The sequence below is a fragment of the Augochlora pura genome, chromosome 9 (genome assembly GCF_028453695.1).
Source record: "Augochlora pura isolate Apur16 chromosome 9, APUR_v2.2.1, whole genome shotgun sequence".
Lineage (NCBI taxonomy): Eukaryota > Metazoa > Arthropoda > Insecta > Hymenoptera > Halictidae > Augochlora > Augochlora pura.
In genome coordinates this window covers 8,075,805-8,099,328 of record NC_135780.1, presented here as the reverse complement: position 1 = coordinate 8,099,328, position 23,524 = coordinate 8,075,805, and the positions used below count along the sequence as shown (strand labels likewise).

The 23,524-nt window shown below is 34.5% G+C and overlaps 1 protein-coding gene across 3 annotated transcripts in view; it reads left to right on the top strand.

Moving 5' to 3' along the window:
* Nachralpha4 (nicotinic acetylcholine receptor alpha4) overlaps positions 1-23,524 on the top strand; it is a 306,886-nt gene that overhangs the window by 217,547 nt on the left and 65,815 nt on the right. For all 3 annotated transcript variants that reach the window (XM_078191154.1, XM_078191155.1, XM_078191156.1), the window contains exons 5-6: positions 16,198-16,313; positions 18,230-18,398. In XM_078191154.1, coding sequence (XP_078047280.1) covers positions 16,198-16,313; positions 18,230-18,398 — 285 coding nt within the window. The remainder of the gene's footprint in view (positions 1-16,197; positions 16,314-18,229; positions 18,399-23,524) is intronic.

The following is a 23,524-nucleotide window of genomic DNA, read 5'->3' as shown; positions in this document are numbered from 1 at the left end:
CGTAGAATTGCTGGAGCAATTGGACTCGAAAGATCCGCCGAAAGAGAACGAGAACGAACCGAATCGGAAACGGAGGACAATGGTAGAACGTCAACAATACACGCCGCGTTACGAATCCTCTGAAATGAAAACAAAAATTAGACCGCTCTGAAAGGAGCGGTCTCCTTAGAACATTATTCCGTTATCGTTCTCGCAACGGCGAGTGCAGTAGAAGCGAGAGCATATCTGAAAATAGAAGCGGGCGTCGGTGAATTCGATTCAATGCAGACGGAAGATTATTCGCGGAAAGAAATATGACACCGTCGAAGCTCTTGAGACTAACCTATATAGAAACAGAGATTACAATGGAGGATACCCTTACCAGTGGAAACACGGCAGTGTAGATGCGTGCGATATGGTAGCGCTCGAACAAAACGAGAAGTTGGAATGGCAGAGGATAGATTTTCTTTGGTGTTTCCTGTTTCTGCAGCAAGATTCGAATCCGCTTCATTGTTGTTGATCTTGCCTGCTAGGCTTTGGACGACTGTGGAGCAAATGAACGTTGGCATTGCCTATGTACATAAATTTCTTCGAGAGGAGGTTCACAGAAGGGGGAGGGAGGGGGGGGGGGGGGGGGGGTGCGACGACTGAATTATTAAGCGTGTATTGCGATGCGTTGTCGGCGCTCCGAAATTCCTGAACAGTTTGTTAACTTCTTCGTGACGCGATGCAGCTTTCGCAACAATTTGATTTCGCAAGAAGCTGCTTTAATACCTTCAGTGTCAAGTATCGACTCGGAAGATTCTCAAAATATCAAGTCAATGGTTATTGTTATTAAAAAAAATAGAACAGACTTTTTTCACAATAGTACTATATGTCGTACGAATCTGAATGCTGTTTTAAATAATGCAAAAAGGATGACAAGTTCAAAGATGAGTTAATTGTAAAAACAAACACGAAAGAAATTAATCGGTAGACAATGGAACAAAAATTGCATTCTACGATTTTTATTTAAATCGATTATTTGTCGAATTAATTCCTGTACAAATATATTCTTATTCGCAATAGCACATAACTTCTTGTACAAATGAGTTTTAGTTCGAAACACCGATTTCCTATGCAAATTTTTAAGGACTGAGAGACTTGCGAACGAGCGAGATCCGCAGCCGACTAACTACTTATTCTTCGTCAAATTTGTCGAACATTATCCGGAATGAATTATTCTCCCGACGGGATGTATGGGTGTGTGTGTGTGTGTGTGTGCACGCGGCACCGGTGGAATCTGTCCTGGTTTCGTTGCCAGAACACGGTATCGGAAACCGCGAAAGTTGGCGGACTTTCGCGAACGGTGCAAGATTCATCGCGGTGTGAATTTTGCTTTCGTAAGTCAAACCAAAATTAATCGTCGCTCCTTTCTGCCAGGAACCACAAATGCACGTTCCGTTAACGTGTACCTAATAAGCCTCTGGAGACCACTCAACAGGTACATCGTTTCACGAGCCAGCCGCATCAGAGGCTTGCTTTTGGTAAATCAGCTGAATGCGACGTCTTGCGCGTCTAAATACACTCTACCCTCGACGCTTCGTATTTAACGGTTATGAAATCCTCGTTAATTATGCCGACACCTGTCTAAGTCTCCACACATTATTTAACGCCCAACGCGAATCGTTCGAAATTATTATTTCAAATAATGATCTAATAACACTTTAATTTCATATAGTTTCATTTCTGTTCAATCTCATACTTTGTTATTATTTCATCTTGTTTCTTTGGTCATTACTATCGTGGGTACGTCATATTTGATTTATATTTATGTATTTGAATAATATACCTAAATAATATATTTAAGTAAAAACATTGATTTAGGTTTATTTATGTTTCTTGTTATCTATGTCTTTTTTCAATGATTGAGTATACGTGTTGGATCGGTTTGGATATTTAAACAATTGTCAAGCCTGGAAGTTATTCACAATTTTTAATGCTAAGAAGTTTGACACCATTTAAAACATGTTCACTGTTCCGTCCTGGACATCGGGCCCCAAGAACGGCATTCAAACAAGGAAGGCCAATTTACAGTTTATGATGCTAGTAATGGTAAAAAGCTATTTTTGAGGAACCGAACCATCAAGTAATTTTAATATTTCGCGCGACGCATGGTAATCGGTTTACAATCTCTTGTTCTCGGTCTCAATAGCGAACGCTGGCATCATAAACCTCGGGGATTTCCAAAGGGCTCCGCGGACAGAGGCCTGAAGGCCCAAGCCAGACTCGCGAGCGTTCCGCGGACGGCTATTTTTACGGTAAACTCAGACCTGGAGGAAATCCCTGTCAAACGTTGCTAAAACATCCCCTACCACAGAGTTCCTTCCCATCCCTACCTTAAACATTTTTCCACTTCCACCAAATTCCTTCTGCAACCGAGTTTTCCTAAAGGCTAGCACGACATAAAATTATTAGAATCGTTTGTACATCGAAGGCAGCAAGTTAGGATCGTTTTAGCAACAAGTGACTCAAGTTAGAATTGATCTTGCACCGCGGTAGCAAGATCAAGGAATCATTCCACTATTATATAACGCGACGGCAATTATATCGAGATAACTTCTGTACAAAGTGTAAATAAACGGATTCTCCGGAGTTAGACTTACACCCTTTCTTCGTTAACGGTCGTAAATCTAAGTCGTCAACGAGGCGAACGATACGACACAACATTCACATTATATTTGAAACTCGATAAAGACATTAATTAATCATTTAAAGTTATTATTCTGAATAAACTCAATCTTTCTCAATACATGAAATCACAATTATATTAAATGGTACCTCTTTTTGTGTTACAACTGTATACACCTGATTAGTTCAAATTTTGGATAGCTTAAAATTCCAATTAATTTTTACAGTGTAACTATTATATTTAAAATTCCACAGAAACATTAACCATACAAATTATAATAAAACTATAGAACTGAAAAAAACACGCAAAGATTAGTTACATTGATAGCTAGATTTGTTTTTTTATTTGTTAATTTTCATATCATAATACAACAATATCAATCGTTTAGCACCATAAACTTCATTTTGTTGAAACTCGCAAGCGTAGTCTTTCCTTTTTTTCTTTTTCTATTTCTTCGCTTGATAAAATCGCTGCGGATTACGCGCGGTTTCGTTGGCACTGCACTCGTGATCAATATCTCTAATGCCTCTAACAATATGGTTTAGGGGGGAACCACTATACTGCATTTTGGTCCTAAATGTGGATTAGAAAGTCACCGCAGTGATAGCGAACAGTAGCTAAATGTTCCAAAAGAGAAACGCATGCTAGAAGTTGTGAAAAAGTCGAAGCATAACGCTCAAAGGAGGGGCTCGTGGTGAAGCCACGGTCCTTTGTTTTTGGAATACATGTGTGCGTAGCATGGAGCCAAATGTTCCGCTGTCTGAACTGTCAGCGATGCTGAATCGTTGAAATGAGAATGATTTGGACGGATTTAGGGTAAAGCGACTAATTATTGTGGGTGCACCATTACTGCGGAATTTTTTTTTATTGAAATTAAAATGGGTAGAAATTAATTACTCGTCATGGAGAATTTTGTATAAATCAGTAAAAATATCTGCTAGCTGAGGAAACAGAAATATTGTTCAATCATTTTCATATTCTTCATATATTAATTTTTGAAACAACAATTTTCATAAAAAGATTTAGGAGAGCCGATTTATCACCTATTTTGACTAACAAAAGGCTACTGCTTGAATAATTGTTCATAAAATACACTGTCATAACCTGATTAACAAAAACGCGTTTTTATTGTTTAAATACGTACTTTACCATAAAAAAATATGGAAAGAAACTTTCCCTGCATTTTTAATGAAAAAATAAACTGAAAAAAGTTTCGAGAGCTTAGCGAAAATGTTACTTTTATTTCATCTCTACTCTACATAGATTGAAAAAATAAGAGGTATACTAAGTATGCTACATATTGTTAACTGTATATAATAGAAGCAATAATAGTACCATCGTTAAATAATTTTATTAATTAACTTTCACGAAATTTGCGCGGGTTCAAATACGTATTACTTTTAACGAGAATTTCTTCCGCTATCCTATTATTTTTTTAGACGAATCATACAATGCACATTCGTTTAAATTTTGATTTATTACGGAAAAAAAAAGAAATACAATTTCGAAACTTCTCGTGAACGCACACCCCTGGGAGATTCTCGCCATTCCCGGGACATATTTTCATTTGTATTCCCGTTGCATTCCTATCTGGATGAATGTCAAAAAGCAAAAAGCGCCGGAAAATGTCATTAACGCATTCCGTGTCACGGTGGTACACCACTGGTGGTACACGCTTGAATAGCTATTCAATGCCTTAAGAAGATATTTTATGACAAGATAGAATCAAAGAAATAAATTCCACCGAAAGGATGGACGCATAATAAGTTTCTTTCATAGTTATACTGGCAATAATTAACACATTATAGGCGGGAGTCGTAGTACTACGATCTATCTCGACTGCTGCTTAACCATTAAATGCAGTCCCAAAAATTAATCAATAACTTTTTGCGCGGATACCCGACAACAGTTTTGATATCGATACATTTGGCTGAATGGCAGTGATTCCTTTGTCCATTGACTTATCAAAAATTAACTAAAATAATGACATTTGACTTCAATATTTGTATCTTTCTGACGTTATACCAATTGGCGCGCATTTTTGATAGCGGGTTCATTTACGTACTTTTGGAAGTGGATTATTTAGAAATATTTTGGTGTATTCGTTAAACAAAAAATATTTTCTAAAGGTAAGGTTTCTTTTTTAAGGAAACGACTGCTTCAATCTCTTTCATACTAACTAAAGAATTTTTATGTCTATTTTGCATAGTGTACCAAAAATGAATCATTAATATTTTTCAATAAAAACCCTATAAGATATGACTTATAATTTTTTTTAATATTTTTCCCGATTTCCACTCATTTGAAATATTATAACCCTAATTTTTAAATAAAATTCATTAATTCATGCATTTAAGGGTTAAAGGCGGGAGTCGTAGTGCTACGATTTATCTCGACTGCGACTTAAAGGCGGGAGTCGTAGTAATACGATATTAGCTCGATTGTGGCTTATAGGCGGGAATCGTAGTAATACGATTTATTAGTTTTTAGTTCCTATTTAATATTTCTTGTAGTTTTAAGAGTTTAAATAAACTTTTGTAAGACTAAATGTATGATTACACAAAATAGCGCCCGCTCTAGGACGAAAAACGAGTCAAGATCACCCGCCCTTAATGTGTTAATAAATAAAAATATTATATTGATTTTTAAAGCGTTGATTGACCAGCATGAAGAGTCGACTAAATACAGCTCGGCACGGAACGTGTTAATGTTCCCTATTCCTCAGACACCAAGAATAGTTGGCATTATTCGAACATAATCACGTTTGTTTAACCCCTTGCCGTACTTTGACGAGTCCGACACGCGATGGCAATTATTAGTAACAAATAATTAAATATGGATGTTATTCTGTTCTTTAAAATTGGAATAAAATTCTAATCCATTGTTATTAATATTTAAGCGTTCAAGTAAATTCAGGCACGGAATAAACGTTAATGTTCTGTCCCTCCTAAGAAATTGTGCCAATTGAAATATTCCTAATCGCGGTGACTGTGAAGGAAATGGTACGTCAAGGGATTAAATACGCGACTAGAATCAAAATAACTTCGCTAAACTTGACGTCACAAAAAAAAGAAGTCAAGCGATAATCTATAGAATAGGTTAATCGAATGAATGTGATTTTTATCTTCTTTTTGTTAATAAGTTAAAAACGAGACAAAACATGCAACAGAATTATGGATTTTATACACATATGAATCTATATACACAAGGTCATAACCTATGCATCTGTATAGGTTATGGTATATCTGTTCTATCATTTTGCTAATTGTTATTAATGTCCATATAAACTTTTAATAGTATTCAATTGACGTTAATAAATATTATTTATTGGTACAATAGTTGAAATTTGAAGACTATATTACAATAGATTACTGTCAAGGAAACGCACCAGAAGATACAATTATGCGCCTCTTTACGTGTTTTAAAATTATAGGAAATTTCAATAAAGTATATGTATTTCCTGAAAAAAATAGTGTCATTGCGTAGTTTATTTATTCTCGTTAAAAATCGAAGTGAGAATGGAGAAGCTTGTTAAGTTATTGGAAAAAGGAATACATTTTTATTTAACTTATCTTGAAATTCATGTAGACAATTCTGATTTCGCATAAATATACGCAAATAAATATAATAAAATATACGCCTAGTGAGTGAATAGTGATAAGTAGACTGCGAATTTTATGCATTTGTAATAATAAGATTGAGTCAACAATTTAAAATATTAAAAAGACTAAAAGAATTTAAAAATGTCAATGTATTATTTTTCATCCGCTAAAATGGTTAAATAAAAATGTTCTATTTCGTTTCTCTTTCTTGCAATTGATGCACACCATTTTTATTTTACATCCGCAGCTCAGAAAAAACGTGTCCGGACATTGTTCGAATACCTGTGTGCAAGGAATTGACCGCAAAATAGTCGGAAATTTATTTGGCGTTCGAAAAATGTCGAGAGTCCGCGTCGAACTTTTTCCGATGTACAGCAATCGTCGACGATGTCTGGAATAGTTTAGCAAAAGTTCACTTCAACGAATCAATAACGGGTAAAAGAATCTGATATATCGGCATTCTTAACTTAACGTACGTTCAATTTGGACGAATCAGTTGTTCATAGTGCTAGTTCACAATGGCAGCAAATATCCCGGTATTTAAACAGTCCTCAGTGGTGGGTGGCAGTATTGTCGTGCAAACACAAACGTTTAAACGTCCCGATATCATGTTCGAGACTGTCGGTTTATTATTGGCACACGATTCTGCGTAATCTTGGACTGTTTGACATCGAAGGGAACAACAACGCGTTGTCAGCCTCGAACAAGGTAGAATCGAACATTTGCGAGATCATACAACTTGCACCACGCGTTTCGGTTATCGATAACCATGTCCCTCGGATCGTGTCTCGCAAAATTCATCACTTTTTACGACGATTAATAAATGTACGAGTCTATTGAATCCCTATGAATAACAGGAGCTGATTAAATCTTTTGTAAGCGCTTAATTAATTAATAAGTGCATGTCGACGATAACTCTGAAAAATCATACGATTAAAAAGTAAATTGTAAAACAGAACGTTGAACAGAAAATGTCAAATTACAAAATATAACGTTAAACATAAATTTTTCACTTAAACTATAGAACGTTAAATAACAATTTTTTAATTAGAAAATAGAATGTTATAAATAAGTACGGTTTTAACGGAATAAATCATTAATATTTATTACTCGACGTGACATGATATGTTCGTTGGATAAAGAATAATTCTTTGTATAAGGAAGACAATAATTTCAGGAAAAAAATTCACTCGAAATGAACAGTAATTTAAGGAAATCAGTACTGATTCTCGTATTTAGTAATATCGAGAATAATGAATGTTTAACATAACAATGTGGTATTATATCTTTTCCAATACAGAAATCGATACATGCTTTAGTGCGTCCATGGCAAGGCCGTATACCCTCATGAAGAAATAAATAGAATACTTCCACGCAATATAAATTTTGATATTCGACGGACGCTAAGGATGATGCTCCAAAAACATGGACACAATGATTTATCTATCGTGCGGGTTACGAGAGTTCTCCGCGGTGGTTAGCTGCATCAATCACTCATGCTTGCAAAATGGTTTCCACCGCTCCCTTCATTTCGAATCATCTTTATTTCTCGGCAATGCATTTCCATATAGTGATTCTCATTCCCTGCAATTTTATGACCTCGAATTGAAAAAATAACAAAACCCGAAACATACATACATACACGGATGCTTAGCAATGTCCCAGTTATTTTCCAAACGAAATATGCTTTCCGTCCATCCGATCTCGTTTATTTTTTTACATGTTATATAAAGTTTTAATCTCCGTTGCAAAATCTGTACAAATTCATCCGTTAGGTCACAGATCAAGAAATAAACCGAAAAAGAATTTCATATTGCTAAACGTTTGTACACGGAATTTAATACGATGTATTAAGAAACAATGTTCATTGGAACACTTTTACATTTAATTATGGAGGTATATACATATACGTGTGTATTTAACCCTTCGCACTCGGATGGTGACTCTCAGGCACCACTAATATTGTTCTTTCACCCTTTAAAATAATTTTTATAGCAACAATGTTAAATTTTAGAAAAATTGTTACATATGGCACTGTTAGTATAAATCACGAGAATTAATTTGGTATATATATAAAATACACTTCGTCACTCAAACTGAAAATACTATAAGACAAGAAAATTATTTTAGATTTAGAGCTAAAATGGCTTCGAGTGCAAAGGGTTAATATGAATAGAACTTTCCTTACGTTATTTCGTAAATTCACGAAATCAGAAATAAATTGATCATTTATTATTCTGATGACATAAATGGCAATAATTATCATTCATTTGAAAATATTTTTTAAAGGTGATACTACTTTCAAACAGATTATACGTCCGTAAGTCTAATAAAATTTAGCGAGTTAAGAATTATTTAATATTTAAATAAACATATACATAATTACTATGTTAAAATCCGAGTATCTCGAAATTAAACATGAAAAGTATTCATGTAAAATAACCAAAGCGCATCAACGCGTTTATGCTACGTAATGCATTATATTATTGCACAGAAACTAACAAACATTGTTATTTGTTATAGTTTGTATATAGTCAAAAATGAAACATGTTATTATTCTACTTTCACCAAAAATTGTTTACTTGGTATAAGAAATCTCAGAAAACAATTCATGAAAATGAGAATTTGCATAAAAATCTGCATTCTAATGATTAGTTTTAGGAACGAAATGGAACTTAGCGCGTTATCATTGAATAAAACTGTAAATTATATTGTTTATGAAACACATTTCTTGAGGCAATGCAAGTTTCACGACCTGCTCAATTGTCAGTTATATACCCAATGAATTTAATAAAGAATGACAACTGGGATATATTTCGCAGACAATGGTGCACTAAAAATTGATTAAGAAGTCGACCGTTTTCAACGTACAATAATCTAATAGTAGGAAAATGCGACAATGCTCCGGAAACGTTCGGAAGCGGCGGAAGAAAACAATCGATGTGATTTCCAAGCATCGAAAAGAACATTTGGCAGAGTTACCGGGCTGCAAGAGTGCTTTTTCCACGGATGAGAGTGCTTTTCGAATCCTATCGCGGAATCTATGAAGAGAGTATATATTCTGAATATTTTTACTGCTCTCTCGCCTCTCGTATTGATTCCACACAAGATTCTGCATTTTATTTTCCACTGTGCATCTGCTTTCGCGGAGATTTCAAATCTGAATAGAAGGTCTAAGCTGCCGAATGCCAGATTTCGATAAAATCACTGTTCACGTAAGAGAAGAAAATGTCTGAGCGATAGATGCCGAGTGTATACTTACCGACAAAAGATAAGGAACGTGCCACAAAGATGCATATTCTTAAGAGTAGTTAACATAGGATAAAAATTTGTGTCGTTTCAACGAAAATATTAATCCTAGCATTTCATAATTTCGCAATTTTTAACTTTTATTTCATTTTCGAATTTTGTATCTTTTCATCCTTTTCTTATTTTTATCACGTTTTTTTATTTTTATTTATTTATCGTATACATTAAGTAAAGGAACATGTCATGCATAAAATTCACTCAAATGTTAACGATGTGTAAGGTTTCTTAACTTTCGTCAGATGGTATATATTCACCACATTAAACCGAAAATCAGCTCCAAAAATTCTAGCAAAATATAAGCGATTTGATTAATGAGACTAAGGCCAGAAAATTCAAATTTATCATAATTAATGACACTATCTTTTGCATACGAAACATCTTGGTAAAATCCATTTTATTTTAATATGTTACGTGACCAACGAGACACTCGACGTGTTAATAAATGTTCTTTAGTTCAGTTTCAAAGAATTTGGTAAATAATAATAATAAATTTGAATAACTATTTAAATCGTATTTACTGTGTTTTCGGATTTAAGTTTATCAGATAGTAGATGCACAATTTTATCGTTTCCTGTAAGGAAATCGAAGCAAGCTATTAAAACAATTATTTATTACTTCCGATATTCAAAGTATTAGCAATAAAGTTTTACGAGGGCAATCAATATTGATTGAAAATAGTAGCATTTAGTTCAAGAGGAGAAACCGGAAACGTAGATAAAAAAGCAACCATACTAGCACAAATGAAAGGGAGAAAATAAAACCGTGCCGTTCAAGGATTAGGCGAACAAGTTATGGTTCGGTAAAAATTGAACGGAACAACGAAGTTTACCGGTGGGGCAGAAACGCATTGAAACGCTATCTAACGGAAAAAATAGAAACAGAACGTACCGGATCAATGAAGTGGGCGAAAGTTCAAGAAAATTCAAAAAGTTATTGCGAAGACGAAAAAAATTATACGCCGGTAGCAATGAAAATGCATACAGTTCTGTTACCAGATTAAAAGCTCGGAAAGACGCGACGAAACGAAAGAAAAATTTCGACGAAATTTTGAGGGAAAATGGAAGTACAAATATATTTCCATTGTAACAGGAAAACAGAAAAAGGAGGAAGCTTTGTCATACAGCGAAGAAGAAATAAAGCCGAACAACATAGATAAGATAACGGTGCGAGAGGTAAAGGAACAAATATGTAGCGGAAATAAGGAAAGGAAATTAAATTGATGGAAAGGGAAAATTGAACGGGCATTTGGACGAGAGACGCGGAGAAGAGGTGAAAAAGGAAGACACTCGGGTCAAAATGGAAAAAGGGGAAGAATTAAATATAGCTATAGTAATGTAATTACTGCAAATTTCTGCAAAATAATTGGCGAATTTGTTTCCAAAAGCATTGCAATATAATTTAGAAGTACATTTAAAAGAAAATGTTTCTATACGTGACAAAAATTGAAAATGATATGATAAACTTGGTAAAAGTTAGATGCAGAACATTATGAATAAATAATTCAAGTTCTGTCTTTTCTATTGGTGACACAAAGTGCACCAGGCAAGATTAAAAAGAAATTTTCAAAATAGATGAAAATATTTTGCAAGCAAATGATGAAACAATGATGAATTAGATGAAATATTGAAAATACTTAAATTGATAATAATTAAATATAATATCGAAATTTTTATGAAAATACTGAAGAATTTTATCAGTTTAACGTTCGCACGAATCTGAATCGTGAAAATTGGACACATATCTGTGAACAATATTTAAGTGAGAATAAGAGTAACGGCGGTTTATTTAAAACTGCTGAAGTAACAATGGAGGGTCGTGGTATAACAAAAAAAAAGGGCAGGAAATGATAAACTGGTAATTGGGGGTGACTTTAATGCGAAAGCTGAAGGTGGAGGGTTCTATATCGCTGGGGTAAGAAAAACGAGAAAAAAGGCAGACTGAAGAAAGACAAAAGATAAGATTAAAAGCTCACAAGTATGAATAGTTTTAGACATGCCAGAGGAGAATGGATAGGACATTCTACATGAAAATTAAGCAGGAGATGAAGAAGGTGGACACGGCGTACGTTGGAAATAAGAGGAATTCGGTAATTGACTATAACTGTACAGTGTCTCTCAGCCATAATAGCTTGCAAAAAGGAAACTGAACAAATTCACGACAAAAGAATGGAGCACGTTCAGATCAATTAACCGGGATAGGAGAAATAAATAAAGTTCGAAGCTCGGAATGTACCCCTCACAATCACCGATTCAGAACACTGAGAAGAGAAAGGTACACGAACGAAGTTAAACATAGATAAACAAAGTTAATTTTAAGAGAACGGAAATAAAGAGAATGACGAGATACTTATTTCAGAGAATTGGTCCATGAATAAAATCGAACCGGCGGAAATAAAATAAAAAGAATAGAACAGCGATCGTAAAGAATGTATTGAAGAAAGATGAACGCCAAGTAAGTACACAGTAAACAATGGCGCAAAGGCATTTAATGAAAAGATACAAATAGGAATGCTAAGACGGGAACGAACATTTGCACGGAAAATGAGGAATGGAAACTATAAAAATCAATTCGATGTACGAATATAAATATATAGTGATATACATAACAATGTAAGTAACATATAATGATTGCAAAAATGAAGAGGAAAGGAATGAATAAAAATGAAAATGAACAGGTTATTTTAAAAGCTTGATTAAAGTAGCGAGGAAAATGTAATATGGGTGAACAAAAAAGGAATCTATGAATTAAATAATTTAAACAGAAACATTATATTCCATAACAGTTATAATGACTCCCAGATTCGACCGTGGATTCTGATTATTGTCCCAATATCTATCTGTTCTTACGTCGATTCTGCATCGGTCGTATAAAATCAATAACGCATTAATCATGCATTCATTTATGAATTTCAAACGTTCCTGTAGTATGTCGTCAGGTACTATTTTATTATGATTGAATCGAGCAATTATCATATCGATCGCATCTCGATTTAGTTTTGAACATGGTTACTTGTCATTTAAATCAACATACATGTTACTTTCATTTATTGCATAATTATAAGATTATTAGTATTATACAATGTTATGAAACATATAATGAACGTATAAAATGGCGTGTCTTATATATGCTACTTGCATAATTGTAAGTTAACGAAAATAGAAAATTTAATAGGTCGTATTTATAAATGGATGGATAACCTTTCGAGAACGATTCTTTATAACAAAATTAGCTAAAAATTAAATGAGACACAGAACAAAATGTTTTCTCAAATTTTATTCGCTGTAATCTTAATGAAATCTAGCATCCGTTAACACCGGTGTTCACGAGATGTATTAACGTCTTTTCAACTTTGATTGGACGTAATAAAATATTATACTTTAATTTTCTGCAATGTTTCCGATTATCGTCATGACAAAATATTAAAAATCCTTGACTTCGATTCTATGTGCGAAGAACTTATATTACTTATATTACGTATATTGCGTATATTACTTACATTATTTATTAAGTGATATAAGAATGTAAAATAAATGCATTTCTCTAATCGAACAAGTCGTTCAGAGAAAATTTTATTCTACACTTTCGACTTAGCTGTGTATACATATAGAAGTCTTTCTTGTTACGTAATACGCTTACCAGCAGAATATCTCCGAATCTTCCATGTTTGCTCGGAAACGAATGAAACGCAAATGGCGAGGAGACTTTACGACTTGGCTTTGTGAAATCAATCAACTAGTTTACGGTTGACTGAACAGAATGCGTACCAACGGAGATTCTATTTTTGCAAACAAATGAGGGTGGGACAATATCGTTTATACTACACGTCACATACACACACATTTATTCACGATCACACATAATCACACATATTTATTTGTAACGTCCGGAGTAAACCACAGCGTCATCGTGTGTATTTAATTATTGAACGCTGATAGCCCAGCAGTTGCATCAGAAATTCTAATTGTATATTTGCGCTAGTTGTGCGACGTTCTTGTGTATTATCGTTGCTTCAGACTTATTCTCTGTCGATACTTTTGTATGTATGGAAGTTTTGCTTGTGTGCACTGTTCACGTGCATACAAATATTGTTTCTGAATGTGCAACGTTGAAGAGATTAAACAGTTAGCGAATACCAATACCGTGCAAAAGATTGTTTCAGTAGAATATAGCAGTTCATTTTTCACACTCGTTCAATATTATACAAATGTTAATGCGCAGCATTAAACTCTATTTACGATCTGAGATAATGGCAATGAAATGTTTTATATTGCAGAGCTTTTGCAGAAAATTCAGTTTGAGAATTTTTTTTCTGTTAATGCTAGAGTAATATCGTCGTTAAATTATTTATAGTAACTACCATATATTTGTTTAACTTTCGAACTTAAAATAAATTGAATTATACACACACACGCAATCATTAAATCAGATATTTATTGTGTCATTTGGATTAATGTAACGCCAGATTTCATAATTAATTTATATGTACGATACTGAAATTAGAATTTAATTCACGTGATGAATATCCAATTTGGGATTATACGTTTAGTTATCCTTGTGTGTTGTTGATCACAGCTATTATCCTTTGTTTAATTGTATTGATTTATATTTTTTTAATTATTTCTTCACGACTTGTTATAGAAGCTTTTTTTGTTCCCTTAATTAGCTGCCTACTACTAAGCAGAGAGAATTAATTATTTGTTCTTTACTTGTCACTTTGCTACCATCGTTGGTGTTCATCTTTTCACGGACAGACTGCACGCGCGCAGGCCGACCATTTAAAAGCTATTACAAAGAATGAACAATGGCTCCAGTGTTACAGTAGATCTCTCACAAAGGAACTATTACAATTTTCATCATTTCCGCTAAAGGACAATGATTTATGTGTTTATAAAATGGAGTATTAATGCTTCGTATTACGAGAATATTGATATTGCCCTTTAGTTACAGTTTGTAGCTGTTAGTTTAATGAGAAATCTATTATATTCATCACGCAATAACATATTGCCATAGTATAGAGTATGAAATTCAATTGTAAGTTAATAAAAGTCAAAGATTAGTGAATGAAATCATACGTACTTCAATTTCATCTCTCTAAACGACACACTTTTAACGAAATTATTGTTGTTATCCAAACTTTCAGTTTCGTTGGAAGAATTACAGATTATGTAAAGTTGTTTCAATATTTTGGCCATCAAAGTCATTTTACTTGATCTCGATAGAATAGGAATAAGAAGCGATTATTTTTCGGAAAAAGGAACAGAATGTCTCAGACTATCGCTCGTGAGGTAGAAGAAGAGAAGAAAGAAAAAAAGAAGGATTATCGCAATTATTTTGCACGGTATTGCGCATCCAAGTTACCGCTTACATTCGAAGCATTCGCTTGAAATCGCTTAGAAAAAGCTCGCGCTAAACAGATTAAATCGAACGCTGAGAAACCATGGTAAAAGTTATTCATTGAATCATCATCGAGAGTCCTTGGTTTTCATGAGTGTGTCCGTTGGATTGAAAGAGCCAGTTGAATCGGAAAAGAAAAAAAAAAAAGAAATGAAAAAAAAAAGATACAGTAATCACGAAAGCAAGTAAATCAACATCGGGAGCACGTTGACGCAAATTTATTATTATCTTGGCGAGACTTCTCCAATTTATTAGGATATCTGCTTAGCGATTAGTTTGATTTTTTCAGTGTCGAATTTGTTTGTTCGTCATGCTGCACAAATAGTTGAAAGCGAAAGGCATCTAGTTTGACGAGGATATTTTTATCGCTGATAGTTGACTCTAGATACTTACTTCCGTGGGAAAGAAGAGAGACTCGTTTCTTTCTTCATTTTCATCCGGACTATATTTTTTAGTGTTTTTTGCTCCCGTTGCGCTTGTTGCGAACACTAAGTGCATCACGAGACATGCACTATAAACTTTACGTTTCGGAATTTATTGTTCGTACTTAGCCCGTTATGAGAAACGTGCAGCCGGCAGTTGAAAATTCCAGTCTTTCCTCGAGCGTTTATTTAACGAAGAATATCGCATCCGCTTGGAACGCGCGCGCGCGCGCGACATGCAAATTTCACAGCTAATCAGGGATGATTAACCTGAACAGAGTTCATCTGAAGAAAAAGCTAAAGTTTTTACAACAATCTGGCTGAATTGATTTCCGGAGATAATAGAGTTCTACTTACAGTCGGCCATAATCATTTAGAAAATTCTTCTTGCATACGATCTACGTTCCGTTTTGCATGTAATTTACTTCTATAAATCCAGTCCCTGCATCGATCGTTATTATATACCTTCGTCGTTATTTCTCCATGTTAATTATTTGAGAATAGTAATTGGAAGTTTTGATGGATAAAAACAAGCTTCACCTAATCTTCGTACCATGTATCGATATTCTATTGAACTAACGTATAACTGCAAAACTTATCATTGAGAATCTCTAAACAATTAGGATCTTTGAGTATTGTAATCATTGGAATACGTAAATCATATACTATTTGGTTCAATGTACCGAGTAATCTGTGTGTTCCAATCGAGGCTGCACGTTTGTCTTTCAAAAGTAAATTAAGTGGGCATGAGAATTACTGATTTAGAAACAATATTACTGTAGAACGAGCCTAATTCGAAAGGTTTTTATGTTTCGCGTAGGTCGATCTAAGGCACATGGATGAGAAATCCGGAAGTAACGTGGTGGACGTCGGTGTCGACCTCTCCGAGTTCTACATGTCTGTAGAATGGGACATTTTAGAAGTGCCTGCTGTACGGTGAGTACCGTCCCTTCATTTGTAAACTGACGATCAACGAAACTCCGATGTACTCGCACAATTATTCCCATTATCACAATACAATATGTTGAAATCGTTTTCACCCCGATGCAATCGGATGTCCATCCTGAGGAAACATAACAAAACTGCTGGCAATTATGGTGCTTTACCATTTGAACACCGCAGTGTTCAATTTCGACCTCAAAAGCTGGCCAAAATTATTTTACTGGGTTTTATGAAAGTATTTGAAGATGCGCATGATGAAAAAGATTACAAATAAATTTATAAATGTTTATCGATATTGTACATTTTTTTATATTACTTTTCTTGTAATTGAATTGGGAATATTTACATTCAATTGTCCCAGAAAGCAAAAATTTATTAAAGAAATTATAAATGACAGAATATGTTTAAATACAATTTAATAAAAGATTGTTCTATTTTATTACTATATTATTTTTATATTATTCCATTGATACTGATTTTATGAAAAAAAATTTGCTAATTTGGAAAGTACCACAACAATCAGCAGTTTTGAAAGTCGACTACAATATCTCGATACTGTTTGATACTTCTCATTTTAATGTTGCTCGGATCATGTTTCCGTCATAATTGCATAAAAGGCCGAAGGTCTAGCGGCGAGTCACGGGATAGAAGATATCCAATACTTCATGTGAAAGCAATGATTCCTCTTGACAAGTTCAGCCATCGGAATTCCAAAAGAAATTTCACTGGATCAATAGTCGAGAAATTTAATCTGTTATAGACACCTTTCATGTCATTTGACAGAATTGCGTCCTAAAGACTGCCCTTCCCTGAAAAAAGGACAAAGGGGAATTCCGATGTCACGTTACCGCCGTAACGTTTTTGTCATGAAAATAAACGAAGATGATACTGTTCCATTCTCATTCTTTTTACTTCAAACATTTCCTTTGTCTGTTCTGGTTACTCTTTCTCTAGTGTACTCAACGGGAGTATGCGTGTAGCGTGTAACGAAAATATTTGAACACTAACACAATTTTGTCGTTGACGCTCCAGTAATTGCATTCGTAAATGCAAAGTTGTGCCTATACGTCTAGCTAAATATACTATAGACTTTATCGTTTCTAATGTTTTGTAAATAATATATTATCAATTAAAAAAAAAAGTGTAATTTAATTTAAACTTTTGTAATGATCTTGATATGCACTTTAATAATAAACATATGCAAAATTCCTGTACTTGCTGAATAATGCATCTGGTTAAAGTCTATTAAATAACTAATATTAAGGAGCGAGGAAGATAACATTATGGAGTGCAAAGCTATAGTTAGTGTACATATAGTTTCGAGAGAACCAATCCTCTGAAAGCAAAATGCCTTAGGGTGAGTAATCTCTTTACTCAAAGTCAGAGATAGGAATTCGCTGAGTGACTTCAGACAAGAAATGTGGAAGGCGCACGCAAAACAATTTTTCTCGTATTTTTCTTGCAAAGATGGTCGTTATCAATGCATAAATCATTCTGCTCAACTATGAATGGCATTTTATACTTCACGAACACTTTTTAAAAGTAATATATCCATGTGTTTGAGCAGTTTCGAAATATTTCCAGCCCAGTGATTAGATGAAATTGTTTTTAAATATATTCATGGAATGATGCTTAGGGAATTAAAAATTAACGAAAGCAACTTTTCGAATTTTTGAAAAGATTTCTGACTTAGATATGTGCAAATCAATTTCAATTTGCAAGACAATTTCATCTGCTTATATTTATATAAAGCTTATATTTGCTTATGTTTATATTTATATATGTATATGTAATGCAGCATATTTTTCAAAGAATAGTTTTCCATTCTACAACACACGTTTCTCTTACATTTTAATTTTCGACTTGCTCAACGGAGACTAATTGCAATGTTCTGCTTTTCTCTGTCTTAGAAACGAAAAATTTTACACCTGCTGCGACGAGCCGTACCTGGATATCACCTTTAATATAACAATGAGAAGAAAAACGCTTTTTTACACTGTGAACATAATTATTCCGTGTATGGGAATATCCTTTCTTACGGTCTTGACGTTCTATCTGCCCAGCGATAGCGGGGAAAAGGTGAGTCAGAGACAACTTAATTGCGGAAGAATTTTTATATTACAAGGTGCAGTAAATTGTCTCTAATTGTCTCTCAACTTGTTAACAGAAATGAATAAGTTGGACAGAGAAAATACGATTATTCGATTCTGGCGGGTCGTTTTTATGGTTGTTGATTGTCAGCAAATATAAAAACGAGCCACGAGGCTCTCTACATCGTATCTCTTGTTCCCAAATTATTAATTTTTGTTTACAAGCTGAAGAATGGTTAGAGGCAATTTATTGTATTTCAAAACTTATTGCATGTCGGAAATTGATAAATGATATTATTAAAATGATATTTTCAATTCTATTTTTATAATTAGAAATAAAGTTAAATTAAGAATCAAAGTTGATTTATGCGAAACGAATTTCCTTAGAAAATGATAGATAACTGCAACAATACTTTTATTTCTCGTACAGGTTTTAAAGGTACGTTATGTATTGCTATGCAACCGACTAGAAAATGCAGTAATGAGAACTCAATTTTTTTATAATAATATAACAATGAAAATGATCTAAATATATGGGGTGAAGAAATGCATTCTATGATTCTAATGAAAATATTTAATATCAATTGTTTTACAATTTTGTACACAATGCTGAAATGTATTTGTTTTGTGCATTGTGTAAAAGACTATAGAACAGTTAATATTAAATATTCTTATTAAAATCTTATAATTATAAATAACATTTTCTATATAGTATAAATATTCCGTACTATAACATTAAACTATATTTTGTTTGGTGCCGACCACAGAATCCTATCGTATAAATAATATGGTACAGCTATACACGAGAATTACAAAGAAAAACTAAAAATCTCTAATCAGGTCTGGCAGCTTTAACTTTGAGATTATCAAAGCTTTAAGTTTCAAGAGTTTCTGCATATTTGCATTATCACCCGACTCTTGATTCCTCGTGGTCTCGGGATTGTGGGAAGACAATAGCAATTCGACACGTTTCAAACATTCAAGCCGATTCGTACATTAAGCCGTTCGAGCAGGCTTTTGCTTGGCGAGGCTTGAAACGACTCGAACATCAAACCGGTCGAACTTTCGACTAGTTTGAACCTAAAGTCGAATTGATTTACCACTACGTACACCATTAATTTATCATTTCCAAATGTTTCGTAAATCTTCGGAGAGTTATGTGAAATCGAAAGAGATTTATTAAAAACGTACTGTACTGATTGGTTAAACTAGAAATACAATACTATAAAGACATTAAGAGAATATGGGAATATTTTTACTTGTTTCATGATGTACCAATATTTTATATACTAGCGTGCTAATTTTTTATTCTGTAATACGAAGAGATGAAACGTTACCAACAAATCAATAAAATAAATTCATTGAATATTTATGACTTTCATCAGCAGTATTTTGATGTTGTATGAATAAATATAAATGTAATTTCGTTAAAATATAATATTTATAAAGCTCAGACACAAGAGAATTCATAACAAGCCACTTTAAATTTTTATTTTTTGTCCTGCAACCAAACGTTTATTTGATTATCTCTTAGCATTGTGGCATCAGCTCTTTTCGATTTCGAAACAGAAGTATACTAACGTTAAACAAATATTATGTTATTATTCGACACATTTTTTAATTGTATTTCTTCATGAGCCTTATTTTTGTACAGAACTACTTCAAGAAATGTATAAAAAACTGTACGAGTATAATAAGAAAATTGAAGTAATATCTGAAAATTTGTTAACCAGAAAAAGAATTGTTACCGCCATATTATAGATCTCCCTGAACTGAACAATTTTTGTTAATAAAATTTGTCAACGTCCTTAAAAATAACAGTAATATTTATCGAATCTCTCTTAACTGGAACACTCTACACAATAATAGATCGGAAATAGTTCAACGATATTCTCCGATTCTCTTAAAAATGATAGGTACTAAATTTTCTAATAATGAATAATAATAACAAAATCGTCGTTCCAAATAGAAATTCCCCGTTGAAAGACTAGATGTATCGGTTTGTAATGCGACAGAAATAAGTTTCCCCGACATAGTCCGAGCAGCGGGCGTTTCTAGGGAACGGGAAATGCTGTGTGAAAGAGTGGCGCATTAATTAAAACTCGCCGCCCGTAAACGCACCTGTCTATCTTCCATCGACGTAAACGTCCAGAGAGATATGACCGGTTGCGGGGCTTGCTCCTTTAAACCGCAACGGCCGTTAATTAAAATCGCCAGCGGACGAGATTCACCGCAATACTATCAGTCCCTTCATCTGACACGGAAATGGTAAATGTCCGTAAACTCCAGCCGGCTCGTAGATTTGTTGATCCATAGAGGAAAATACTTCGAAACGTGACTAGAACTACTGATCGCAAGATTGTTGAGGTTGTGCGAGATTGCCGATCACTCGATTGCGAACATTTCGACGGCCGTAATTATTTCGGTCGTACGAGCATCGGTTCTAGCATCGACAAGCCGGAGAAATTTATTTCGCGTCGACGATTTCTGGATTCGAAGGCGAGATCCACAGAAATGTGGAATGGAAATTTCGCATGCAAAGCCTCGTTTTCGACTGAAATCGAAAAAGTATAGACGCGCATGAGAGATAACGAGTGTTTGTAGAGCAAAGTTCTGTGTGCTCGGGTATAACTAGTTACGTTATTGCAACAAGTAATTGTTCCAGCAAGAATGAATTAATATTTATTTAATGCCTCGGCAAATAATGTGTGCTCTGAAAGTTTCATTAACGTATCTTAATCTAAGAACTCGATCAACTAGTCCTATCGTAATACTCGCAGCAGGATTATAATCTAGCTTAATAATTGTGATCTAGTTAACGATTGTGTAATTACAATCTAGCTTCTGCGATCATTGGTGAAACGAGACATTCAATCGGCAAAGCTGAAACGGCATTAGTAATTACTTGTTTTCTGGCCCGCGGTTCTTCCAGTTCTCGTTCAGGGTAGAGTGAACTACCCCTAACGGGTATAAATCGAATGGAGAAACTTTGAATTTATAGCAGCCGTTAATCACCGTAAGGAAAGTTTCGCCAGAGAACACTGTGTTTCCGCTCCATCACGAATGTATGACGCGTGGGAATGTAAGTTTTATTGGGTTAGTCTGTCATGCAGACCCCTTGTTCCATCACGATTTCTAATATTGTAATCTAATTGTTTTCTTACGTGATTTATTACGACGCGTTTTGCACGAACGTGCTTGAATAAACTGGGTTTGATTGACGTCTTTTCTACGTTAGAATAATTATTCTTTTTCAATTAAATATTAAATTTAAACTAGGTATAGAGGACATAATCGTTTCTATTTCAGCTGAAATTCGTGCAACGTTGACACTTTCATTTTCGTTCGGAAAATTGTTTCAATTTCTCACGAGGTAACAAGACGATATTGCAGTATTTATAATAAAAAAAACTTTTCCAAATTTTTTTTGCAAAATACCGAATCAAGTGCTTCTTTCAAAATCCGTACAAAACGAGATTCTTTTGATAAACGAAACATTTTTCCGAACGTTTTTCCCACAGTTGAACATTTCTGTAGAATAAAAAAGTGTTAACAATTTCAATTAATATCTGACCGTGCACAAGAGTCGAGTACAGTACGCACATCTTTTATTCGAATATTTAGAATTTTTAGTTTAAACAAATTTCGTTTCAGTTTCAATTTTAGACTTCGAAATTTCTACTATTTCATAAATATGCTTCGAAACTTATATTAAAGTAAAAAATTAAATAGAAAAATGACGGAATTTCGAAGGGTGAACTTCATTTGCAGAAAGGTAAATTTGATTTCTAAAAGAACGACCAATAAAGGGTTTTTACTGTTCAGACTTTCAGGAGTCATTCTTATAGCTAACCAGTGAACCGGAAAATGAGCAAATTCCATTTTATTAGTGGAGCACCACTAGGCACACGTCACTTCCGGAGTGTCTTTGCAACCCCTAGAATGCTTACGAAACGTTGGAGCAATTCTTCTAAAAGGATACGGCTTACGGCCGAAACAATAAGAATTGTATGATGCTGAGCAGTAAAAAGGATTAATTTTTATGAAATTTTTGTGATTGTTTACGCGGCGATCAAAGTGTTAAGAGATGTCAATTGAATTGCTAAAGTTGCTTTTAATGGCAAATACTTGTGAAATACGCCAACGGAGCACAGTATTTGGCTGGTTTAACCTATAAAAAGTTCCGGAACATTTCGCGAATTCTGCTTGGAAACGTGAAATCGATAGGCTCGGCAACGCGACGATCTCTTTGATTTCGGGAACACCCGCTATAGACCTAGTTATAACACGAATTATTGAGAGTGAATTAGCGGGAAGGGGTGAAAAGGTTCCGAGCGGAAAGAAAAAGACAGATGGGAACCGGGGCAACGCAATTAATTCCTTTATCCCGTGGAACAGGCGTGCTTACCTATACTTAGCGTCCGTAAAGCGGACGTGTGTGAAATATGCGCCGAATTAGTTCTCTTCCGCGCGGCTGTCGGCCTCGTTATTTTCCCTTATCTGTAGCTACGAGCTAGTGGTTACTTTTGCCTCGATGCCGCCAACTATTTTTCATTTCTACGACGTCTTGCTTTTCTATCGGTTCTTACACCGTAGTCCTCTGCCCCTCTGCCCCTCTACACCTCTATCCCTCTACCCCTGTGCCCCTCTGCCCCGCCGCCGTCGAGCTAGCTACCAGCTCCTTATTTCATCCCTTGTGGTTTCCTTAGCTTTACCCTGTCCTCGAAGACCGCCTCGAGCACACGATCCTCTTTATACGAACCCTTGATACGCGAGAGAATAAATAGAAAAGAACCGCGGTACCTTTGTCGATGCGCTTTTCCTCCCAGAATCTGAATATCGCGCCGAAAATGCGAGGGTGTTTGTCGTTGCATTCATTTCGTCTGATACACAGGGAACGTTTTGCCAATTTTATTCGTCTTCCGAAATATGAATTACCGATCGGTGTGGCATACGTATTCAATTTTGCTGCTCCATGTTACTTTTAGTATTCCATTTAATTTCATTTGTTTCGCATCAACGAGACAGATGCCTTTTCAATTTTTCCACAACAGTTCTACATAATTCATAGTATTTAATTTCTTAAGAAACCAAAATTTTTGAGAAGATGTATTT